The sequence below is a fragment of the Cherax quadricarinatus genome, chromosome 16, assembly GCF_038502225.1.
Source record: "Cherax quadricarinatus isolate ZL_2023a chromosome 16, ASM3850222v1, whole genome shotgun sequence".
In the NCBI taxonomy this organism is placed as follows: Eukaryota; Metazoa; Arthropoda; class Malacostraca; order Decapoda; family Parastacidae; genus Cherax; species Cherax quadricarinatus.
Genome location: NC_091307.1, coordinates 47,543,533 through 47,555,714, shown reverse-complemented (window position 1 = coordinate 47,555,714; position 12,182 = coordinate 47,543,533). Strand labels below are relative to the sequence as shown.

General features: G+C 35.2%; 1 protein-coding gene across 1 annotated transcript in view; it reads right to left on the bottom strand.

Annotated features, from left to right (window-relative positions):
• LOC128688807 (glutamate receptor ionotropic, kainate 2-like) overlaps positions 1-12,182 on the bottom strand; it is an 83,588-nt gene that overhangs the window by 5,590 nt on the left and 65,816 nt on the right. The window contains exons 10-15 of the mRNA XM_070085666.1: positions 10,692-10,992; positions 7,046-7,263; positions 4,473-4,653; positions 3,949-4,048; positions 3,599-3,728; positions 3,294-3,394 (exon numbers count right to left, since the gene is read on the bottom strand). Coding sequence (XP_069941767.1) covers positions 3,294-3,394; positions 3,599-3,728; positions 3,949-4,048; positions 4,473-4,653; positions 7,046-7,263; positions 10,692-10,992 — 1,031 coding nt within the window. The remainder of the gene's footprint in view (positions 1-3,293; positions 3,395-3,598; positions 3,729-3,948; positions 4,049-4,472; positions 4,654-7,045; positions 7,264-10,691; positions 10,993-12,182) is intronic.

The following is a 12,182-nucleotide window of genomic DNA, read 5'->3' as shown; positions in this document are numbered from 1 at the left end:
CAAGACTGCCATTCCCATTAGCCCCCTTGTGGAAGGGATGACAGACCAGAGAGGCCTAGCTTCTCCCTACGAGCCCCGTGAGTGCGGAGAATGTGGTTAGGCCTAGTTTATCCTTTGTATGGACTGATGAAGCCACTGTTTGGCGAAACGTTTCCTCAATAAAGATACCCAAGAGTTGCACATGTGTCTAATTTAACAACGTGTCGGTTCTTTGAACCATTCATCTACAGGCCTAGGGACAGTTGGTCCTAACGATGAGGGGGTACTTGTACCTCCTCTCCTGGGAGACTTAGGTCTCAGACACTCCCTAGACAGGGAGCCAAGGCCGGGCCACCACTTGGAAAAGACCCGGGCCGGGAGAATACTGGCGAATCAACAACAACAACAACAAGATTAAATGGTGTAATGGGCATATTCTATTGTTCTGCAAGAAAAGGAGTTGAAAAGAACACTTACTTGCCAGGAACAAAAACTGTGTTACATAGTGAATTACTGATGTTATACTACAACTTTACATATCATTAGTAAGTCTCGCTTTGATAATTCAGTCAGTTCTGGTCTTCATACTACAGGATGGATATAATTTCGTAAGAGAACATTCAAAGAATGACAGAATCATTCCATTGTATAAGAAATCTTTCATGCTAGGACGGATTGAAATCCCATAATCTATATACCCTTTTAATTCGCAGAATAAGGTGAGACATGATTCAAGTGTATAAGTGGAAGATCTACATAAATAAGGGAGATATAAATAAGGATTTGAGAATATGCCTTCAAGAAAGAAGTCGAAATAATGGATTCATACTGGATCAATTTAGAGTTACAAAGGATATGAGAAAGTACTGAGTTGGAAATTGTGTAGTCAGTGGGGCACTACCTAGTAGAATGATTGAAGCTAAGAGTGGGTATCGTCTATGTTAAATACCTGCGCGAGAGGAGTTTGCTTTGACTGGGAATTACTCTAGAATTAATAAGGTTATCGAAGCTTATTCGTTTAGTAACACTGATACTGAATTTGGCGAATAATTTCATTAGTGCGGTGGGTTTGAAAAGGCCCTGCCAGGTATAGTTTAATTCCCCTGCTGTAGTGTTTATTCATTTCCATGTTCTTATATAAGAACCATAGTGATGTCCTTTCGGATTTTTATCCCCTCAGGGAAGGTTCCTTGATGTTGGTGAGGGGCTCTTGATTTAGGGAATTGGATCTGTGCTCCAGTTCCCCGAATTAAGCCTGAATGCCTTCCACATCCCCCCCCCCCCCACCCAGGCGCTGTATAATCCTACGGATTTAGCGCTTCCCCCTTGATTATAATAATAATAATAATAATCAGATTTTTATCATTGTCCACAATTCCTCTGTCTTCGATGAATTCACTTTCACAAAACACTGCTAATTATATTTCTGTAGTCACTCAAGTCGTAGAATTTGATACTGTGCATATTTTCTGTTCTTTTACACAATTTAAACGTAATTTTATGTTGTATTTCTCTGTGTACTTTTGCAATAATGTTGAATTACTTTCTTGCATTAACTCAAATATCTCACTTAGTGTCAGATATGGCATTCTATCCGTTAAACGAGAATTTTTTATACCATGCTTTTTGGGATATTAAAAAAAATCAGTGCTTTCATAGTTTTAATGTTAGATTTTTTTTTCTTTGAAAAACAATATAGAAATTTGCAACAAATAAACTGCACTACTTAAAAGATGTTACCACTAACACAGTTGCATTACAAGTGCTAGTTACTAGTAAGATGAGGAAAGTATTTACACATATTCAAAGAGTGTAACTTACACATTTAAAGAGTTTGAGAAACATTTGCTTTTTGCAGCTTGCACCAACACAATTCAAGTAATTTTTGCTAATATAACTTTCAACCATTTTCGAATATGATGAACATCTGCTAACACAACTTACTACCATTTAGAAAATAAAAGTAATATATGCCAGTGCATCCTAGACGTTAAATGAATTTAGCGATAACAACAACAGCAAAAACAATAGAATTTTCGCCAGATTCTGAAGACTGTATCAGTTACTTTTTTATCATTATAACAATGAAATTACGTCACTGATACAGACATATTACATCATTGTAACAGCAACATTGTATCACCGTAACGGAGACATTACTGTACTGTTCTAAAGGCATTACATGACCAAGATTTACATGATTCCATTTTAACTGAGAAAAGCAATACTTTACAGTGATATATCACTGTAATTATACATTAGAGAACTGTGAAAATGACATTACATTTCAATAATGACTCTACACATATGGTAACAGTGACAATAAACACTATAGGAGAAATTCATAGCACACTAACATTAACTCAGACGATCGAGCTATGTAAAAGTGATATTAAACAGTGTAACAGTGATATAGCACTGTAATAGTGACATTACTGTCCGGTAAATTCATCATAATACATCTGTAACATAAACAAAGCAACGCAACAGTGATTATACAATGTATCGCTGCAACAGTGACTTACTGACACTAAACTTGACATTATATAAGTTTGACTCTGATATTACAACACAGTAAAACGAATAACACAACACAGGAACAAAGATATTACAGCACTGCAACAGTGATATTATTTTACAGTACAATGGCATTCCATCTCTGTAATAGTGACATTAGAGAACTGTAACAGAGACAATACAGCTCTGACAGTGTGACATTCTTGCACTGCAACATTACATCACTGGAGCAGTGTTATTCCTGCACCGTAACAATGACACTTTAATTTTAATATTAAATGACTATAAGAATAATGTTATGGCTTTGCCAATATAAAATATGATGAATATTTAGATAAAATATATAAAAGCATGAGCCAATAAAAGAACAAAATTATATAATGAAGGTAAACGTATTGTGACATTAAATATAATGATAGTCAATATTTGACATGTTGTTTAGTATAATGATTGTTGGCATATTGTGATGCTGGACATAACGACTGGTACCAGTCGGTACTTTTGGTAGAGACTTTGACGGTACGTAGATTGTCATTATATTGACCATAATTGTTCATCGGCCATCATTATATTTAATAATAATAGACATTGGTACCAAATATAATGATGGCCGATGAACAATTATGGTCAATATAATGACAATCTACGTACCGTCAAAGTCTCTACCAAAAGTACCGACACAATACAATTAACAGTCATTCAGTGTTCTGAATACATGAAGTAACAGTCTGGTGAACCTAAGAGTGCGTAGCTGTAGATCATAAGATATTTCGTTACCAGTATATGATGTTTCTTACTCTATCTGCCTCCATGCAAGTTGAATTTTGATAATCATAAGCTCTAAAAACAATGTTAGTGAACTGATGGCAATTCCAACAACGAGAATAACAAACATTCCCTGAAATACAGAGATAAACAAATCAGTGAGTTGGGCCGCAATATGCAGAGAATTATTTATCCACATGTACATCTTGTAAAAAAAAAATTATTACAGGAGGTTCTTTAAAATTAGTGAATCAAATTTCTTCTCAGTGTGTTGCAGGACACGTTGCGAATAACTATAGATTTTACTTATGGCTTCAATAGATAAAGTGTACATTACCCAAACATTACTCAGAGAGAGAGCCGTCTTGACAGTGATTTTGGTGGGTGAGTGATAACATACAGTGGAGTTCGGCTCAGACGCTTTCATCCAGTGGAAAAACAGCCCAGCTTCTGTCATCGACATTATTCTGGGTAAATAAAACATTTCACACATTATGAAATAAAACGCTAGAGTTTTTTTTATGTAGCAGAAAAAAATATCTTAAACCCACTACAAAAGTAGGAAAGCTTACGATAAAATAATACACAAATAACCCGCACATAAAAGAGAGAAGCTTACGACGACGTTTCGGTCCGACTTGGACCATTGACAAAGTCACACTAACCAGAGGTTAAATTATTATTTACCTCTCATTAAATGCTGGGATAATCGGATGGTCTGTCGGTCCAATCATTCCAAATATCAGAGGCAAAAACTCTTCTTTTGAAGAGTAAAATGAACACTTGCCTATAATAGAAAAATATTATTATTTCCGAAAAAACAAAAACAGTGATTATGTGTGAGTGAGGTGAAAGTGTTGAATGATGATGAAAGTATTTTCTTTTTTGGGATTTTCTTTCTTTTTGGGTCACTCTGCCTCGGTGGGAGACGGCCGAATTGTTAAAATATATATATATATATATATATATATATATATATATATATATATATATATATATATATATATATATATATATATATATATATATATAATTAATACACCAGACTATCCTACTGATAACATCGTTGAGTCATCAGGGTATTGACACAGTCCTCAATGGTATAAATTCTTCTTCTGTAGCGATATGAACTCTCATGTGAGATATGTCCTGCATATATCCCTTCTGAATTCAAACAAACAAATCTTGGGAAGAAATGTTACATACATTACCTGTTTTAGTAAATTCTTCTGAAATGTGTGATCCTAAGGCATTACCAACGTCGATGAGAACATGGTCTCCTCTTCTCACTAAAGTGTTGATGCTTTCTGGGACTTCCGCGTGTGTTTTGAAGATGAGTCGACCAATTTTCTCAGCATCAGCAATCTCTCGGTATATGCCGGACTCAGCTAACTGAAAGCATTAACAAGTAATGACTGACACATATCTGATCATTTACATTTTAACTTTTGCCACCATAGCAGATAGTTTATTGCGCCTCTCCTCATATTTATCCACTTGTCAGTGGTTGAAGAGTATACGAATTTGGAAAAGGCCTAGGAGCTAGAAAATATTTGGTTGAACAGAAATATTTGTTTACGTAAATCTAAAATTTATTTTGTATCCGTTTCAAGCAAATTTAGGAAATATATTTATTATGTGTGGCATCATATATTTATTAATAAGATAAGATGACATATTTCTCTTCGTCAAATAACACACAGTCAAGCACACAGAGTTCAAGTTTGATCACCACCTGTACCATAAAATCAATAATTCTTTTTACATCATGTTGCTCAGTATATATGCTTATTTACTTCATGTAATTATTAGTTGAACATTCAAATGGTATAAAATACCGACAGGTTGTTAGGTAAGACACATGTGCAACAGTTAGGTATCTTTATTTCGAAACGTTTCGCCTACACAGTAGGCTTCTTCAGTCGAGTACAGAAAAGTTGATAGAAGCAGAAGATACTTGAAGACGATGTAATCAGTCCATCACCCTTAAAGTTTTGAGGTGGTCAGTCCCTCAGTCTGGAGAAGAGTATTGTTCCATAGTCGGAAACAATATGGAGTTGAATTGACAGGATGGAGCCTTATATAGCGCCAGGAGGTGAGATGTAGGCCACTAGTAGACGTAAGAATGTTGTTAAATTAGACACATGTGCAACTCTTGGGTATCTTTATTGAGGAAACGTTTCACCACACAGTGGCTTCATCAGTCCATACAAAGGATAAACTTGAAGTACAGGAGGAGAATGAGGTAATCAGTCCCTCAACCTTGAGTCGATGTGGTCAGTCCATCAATCTTGAATAGAATCGACTCAAGGTTGAGGGACTGATTACCTCATTCTCCTCCTGTTCTTCAAGTTTATCCTTTGTATAGACTTATGAAGCCACTGTATGGTGAAACGTTTCCTCAATAAAGATACCCAAGAGTTGCACATGTGTCTAATTTAACAACGTGTCGGTTCTTTGAACCATTCGTCTACAGAGGTAAGAATGTTGTCGTTGGAAGGTCAGGTCCCTCTCAAATCCAGCCATTCCCACTAGTAGAAGTTGACAAAGTTGATTTCAGGTCTGTACCAAGATACCCTTGTGTTGCAGTGTCTGACAGAGTGAACATTAAAATGGTATAAAATATCATTCAGTTCAATTCAATTCAACTCCATATTGTTTCAGACTATGGAACAATACTCTTCTCCAGACTGAGGGACTGACCACCTCAAAACTTCAAGGGTGATGGACTGATTACATCGTCTTCAAGTATCTTCTGCTTCTATCAACTTTTCTGTACTCGACTGAAGAAGCCTACTGTGTAGGCGAAACGTTTCGAAATAAAGATACCTAACTGTTGCATAAGTGTCTTACCTAATAATTATTAGTTAAAGATTTATGAGTGAAGACACTGGTAGCAGATGATTCCTTAATTCATAGTTTCACTGGGCTTTATCAAGTACACAAGAATGAAGCTAGGGACTTCTAATCCCATTATTTACTATTCTTTATTTTATAAGGTAAGGATAATTCATTGTGTGAGTGAGCAACATGAATTATGAATTAATTCCTTTTCTCTGATATTTTCCAATAAGCTTCTCCATTAAGCTTGTTGTCAGATTCATTATGTGAGTAAAGTGCCTTGACTGTCTGAGAATCGGTAACGATCAAAGGGGTCAAGTTCTGTCTTAGAAGTAAACTTTTGTGCCATTATGACTGTCAGCAATTCATTTTGCTGTGTCATAGGACTTATCTAGAGAGGTGTTAACAAGAAGTCATGCTGGGCTGTCAGTAGACTTCTTAGATTTATTAGAGATAATATTTGTATATTACTGTAATAATTAAATGCGAAATTTCTTCTTGAGCAACTGTGTTTTTTCACGTAATTTAAAGAAATGATTACTAGTGATGAGCTTTGGGGAAGAAGTCTGATAATAATTCAGCTTTAATGATAGGTTATAAGTATATTGTTTAGTCTCAGTTATTCTATCAATGATTTTTGGAATACCAAGCTACTTCCTCATGTTAAGAAGCTAGTTAGTTTTAGGACAGCCAAGAATAATTCTGAGTATTTTGTTTTTCTAGCTCTAAAGGTCGAAGACAGTTACATTAAGCCAGTATTAACATGAGCACAGCGTACTAAATGATCTAATGTAGACTAGACTTACAATGGCCCCATGGTAGAGTTTGTAGCCAGGTAGAGTTCAGAGAACCTTTAGCCTATCTATAATATTTAATAAAGAAAATCTTAGTGTGATTTTGTTTTACGAGAAGTATGTGAATTAATGAACATCTATTTAAACACCTGCAAGTAAGTTCCAGTAGCAGACCCTTTTAACCAAATCATAGTGACGGAAGGGTCGTCCAGCACTTGTCGGCGGGACTGGTAAGGTTCTGATATATGTCTCACTGCTAGGAGAGCCATCAGGTTTCCTGAGTAGCTCCGTGTTAACACCAGTGTCACCATCATCCACATGACCAACATCATCCGCTCCCACCACCAGTACGTTGGCATTGTCATATCTGTTATGGTTGGGAAAAGGATTTGATTTAACACAAACATCACCCAAATCCACAACACTATCACAGTAATTTCTTACTCCGATATAGCTGGCACTTTCATAGCTGTAATCGTTACCGAGCATTACCGTTTTAACACCAGCATCACTACAGTGCCCGCTACCTTCACCAACAGCTCCCAAGCACCAGCATGCGGAAACAGTCATATCTCCAATGGTCGCTAGAGTAGTTTCATCTTAACACTATCATCATAGTCCATCCACACTACCAACATCTTCCAATCCCAGCACGATTAGGAAGGCACTCGTTGTAGAACGTTTCAGATTATTTGTAAGAGTTTGGCCGGCAATTACACATATTGACCACATTTCTAATTTAAAATCATGCTACGGTTTTGAGGAATTTGCATCCTAACATTCTCGCTGATTTTTACCTTTGCTGCCTTTTTTTTTCCTCTGGTTCATTCAAAGTAAAAAAAAAGGCATCTATGTCACTTTCTAGCTGTGATGACGTAGCAGAAGAACAACAACGTCGGCGATCCTGGTCTTATGATCTCTAGCCCCTCAAGGAAGGTTCCTTGATGTTGGTGAGGGACTCTTGATTTAGGGAATTGGATCTGTGCTCCAGTTCCCCGAATTAAGCCTGAATGCCTTCCACATCCCCCCCCCAGGCGCTATATAATCCTCCGGGTTTAGCGCTTCCCCCTTGATTATAATAATAATTATGATCTCTAGAGATAGGCCTCAGTACGAGTAAATTAATACAGAGAAACCCATTTCCTAGATGTTGTAATGAGAGAAAATAATACCAACTATTCACGCAGCATCTCTAAGTATATTTTATTTTTGATAGTGAGTTGTATTTAGTTTACATTTTTTTTAATGTTTGGTCAATAGACAGATTATTCACTAGGAATTTTTATTGACCTAAGAAAAGCTTTTGACACAGTAAACCACGAAATCCTACTCCACAAACTTGACCACTACGGTATAAGAGGCCATGCGCTTGCTTATTTCAAATCTTACATTACTAATAGGTATCAGTACGTCACCATTAAAGACACAGCATCAGCAACACGGCCACTTGATACTGGAGTTCCGCAGGGAAGTGTCCTTGGTCCCCTGCTCTTCCTCATATACATCAATGACCTTCCTAACGTATCCCAACACCTGAAACCCATTCTCTTTGCTGATGACACGACTTATGTCATCTCTCACCCTAATCTTGCCACCCTCAACACCATTGTGAATGAGGAGCTGATTAAAATATCGACTTGGAAGACAGCCAATAAACTTACGCTTAACACTGACAAAACTTACTATATTATGTTTGGTAGCAGAGCAGGAGATGCACAAATTAACATTAAGATTGACAACACTCTAATTACCAGAAATAATGGGGGAAAATTCCTAGGCTTATACCTTGACAACAACCTGAATTTCAGCACCCATATCCAGCATATAGCCAAAAAAGTATCCAAAACGGTTGGGATCCTCTCCAAGATACGATACTACGTGCCGCAAAATGCCCTTCTCACACTATACCACTCACTTATTTATCCATACCTCACCTACGCTATTTGTGCTTGGGGATCAACTGCAGCAACACACCTAAAGCCAATAATAACCCAACAAAAAGCTGCAGTAAGAATAATCACTAAATCCCATCCCTGGCAGCACACCCCCCCCCCCACTCTTCAAAGATCTAAACTTTCTCCCAGTTCAGTACATCCACACTTACTACTGTGCAATCTATATCTACAGGGCCTTAAACTCTAATATCAACCTTGACCTAAAACGCTTTCTTGATAGTTGTGACAGAACCCACAGGCATAACACCAGAAACAAACATCTCTACGACATTCCCCGTGTCCGACTAAACCTTTACAAAAATTCAATGTATGTCAAAGGCCCTAAAATCTGGAATACCCTACCTGAGAACTCTAGAACTGCAGACACATTCATCACCTTCAAAACTACCATTAGAAAACATCTTATCTCCCTGATACAGCCCGTCAACTAACTACACGAATACCACCTGGTGGTTCACACTTACACTCACTCACTCATTTGACCATAAACAGAATATTAATCTCAATCTTAAAATAATGAATCCTGTGATACTCCAATACTGAAACCATATACTGTGCCAAAACAAAAGCATTCACATTGCTAAACTCACAAACTAGTATTTAGTCACTTAGCCAAAATACCAACTTACCTCATAATTTGTAATATTTTACAATTAAGAATAAAACTAAGTATGCCCGAAATGCCTAGCCATGCTAAGCGTTCTAGTGGTACACTCTGTAATCACAATTTTACTACATGTAAACCAAACAATAACCAAATTTCTGTAAACTCAGCATTGTAATCCTTATAGAGAATAAACTTATAGAGAATTCTGTCTATATATAAATAATTCGTTTATCTTTTTTTTTAAACTAAACATACTTTACCACGCAATTCTTGTGTTGATATTTAATTTCTATCAAATATTCATTATGAATAAACATTCACAGTTGATTAAATAATTGTACATATTCACAATCGTCATATTTTTCACATGATTCTTTCAACAAATGTTCAGTGCAAATATATTTTTTTAATAAATACAAACATAATTTTCCATTCATTAATTTCATAATTATTTTAATTATATATCTCAATAAACGTACCTTACATTTTTTCCTTCTAATAAATTAATACAATTCAAATGTTAAATAATTTAATGGCCTGTTGAACATTACACAGAATTATTCACTATAATAAGACGGAGGGTCGTCTGTGACTTTTATGCTGGCCTTACTATATTGAGAATCGTCTTAAGAAGTTGTTTTATATAAAAGAGAGAAGCTTACGACGACGTTTCGGTCCGACTTGGACCATTTACAAAGTCACACTAACCAGAAGTGGGGCAGGACGGCTATATATAGGCAGGAAGAGGTGGTGGTGGTAGTAGTAGTAGTAGTAGTAGTACAAGAATGGTATATAATACCGACAAGATGAAATTAAGACACATGGCAACACCCGGGCATCCCTATCGTAGACGCTTCGCCATCCAGCCAGCCACTGGATGTCGTAAGCTTCTCTCTTTTATGTGCGGGTTATTTGTGTATCGTTCCAGTCACGGTATCGTGCCTTTTTTGTTATTTAAGTTGTTTCATATATACTTACTTTCATCTCTTTTCCTCGCTTCATACTGGTGCGTATTGTTTATAATTGTTTATTGTATCCTTGTATTCACTTTATATCCTATTTTTTATTCTTTTCCACGAGAAAATAGTATTAATGTTGTTTATTATGCCATTACATTAAAATTAATATTACAGATTCTTAAGGTGAATATTTTATATAGCACAGGAAATTATATTCCCCAAAATGATGAACTCTGACTGCATGAACGTTCCTTATTAACATACTTGTACTCACCTTGCTGTAATAAAATTCGTATATAATCGAATGAGACATTTAACCAGTTGCCTTGACCAGTAACCTTGTGACAGAAAGACGAGTGCATCAGGAACAACGAGGCTGCAAGCATCATCAACATCGCCAGGATGACCGCCCAGACCAGAGGCGCCAGGGGAAATACGAAGCTCCAAGGGTCCACCTCAGGGAGTCCTCGAGCACCCATGATCCTCCAATAGTCTAACATCATTGCCACAGTGAAGTCCACTACTTCTGCCCGATCTTCACTTAAAATGAATGGGCCAGAAGCAATGACAACCTCCTACAAATATCACACACAAAAAACAGTTAAGAAGGACTTATATTCATGATATTAAGTACAGATAAATATGCAGTGCAAGTAGAGGCACATTTGACTGGACAACCGTAGGTATAAATGAATGTACAAGAGAAGGCATAAATGTCAATTCAATAGGCAGATAGAAAAAAAATATATGTACCAAATCTGCAAAAATCAAATGAAAATCTGAACACGAAGAAGAAAACATTTATTACTAATTTTAAGCAATATTAATATAAATTAAACTGATCTATGAAGCATTTAGCAGAATAATTACAAAAAAAAAACGTTTGTTATTTTAGGTTAGGCAAGGTTTCCAGGTGCCCTCCCAAAATATTATACCAGAGAAAAAATATGTATTAATTCATGCTTTTTGGTGTGGGGAAAAATAAATCTTTAGGGCATTTCTGCCTAACTGACAAATTAGACGTACAAACACACGCACATACACACACACACACACACACACACACACACACACACACACACACTCACACACACACACACACACACACACACACACACACACACACACACACACACACACACACACACACACACACAGATATATATATATATATATATATATATATATATATATATATATATATATATATATATATATATATGCAAAACAACCACTCTGAAAGAATAGAGAAATTCCAAGCGCTTTCGTGACTACTCACATTATCAAAAATAGGAACATAGTTCCTTGATAATGTGAGTAGTCACGAAAGCGCTTGGAATTTCTCTATTCTTTCAGAGTGGTTGTTTTGCATATTTTGAAATCACCTGTTTACTGTGATCTTATTGCATATATCTATATCTATATATATATATATATATATATATATATATATATATATATATATATATATATATATATATATATATATATATATATATATATATATATATATATACATATATATATATATATATATATATATATATATATATATATATATATATATATATATATATATATATATTTATATATATATATATATATATATATATATATATATATATATATATATATATATATATATATATATATATATATATATATATATATATATATATTTATATACATACATATATATATATATATATATATATATATATATATATATATATATATATATATATATATATATATATATATATAT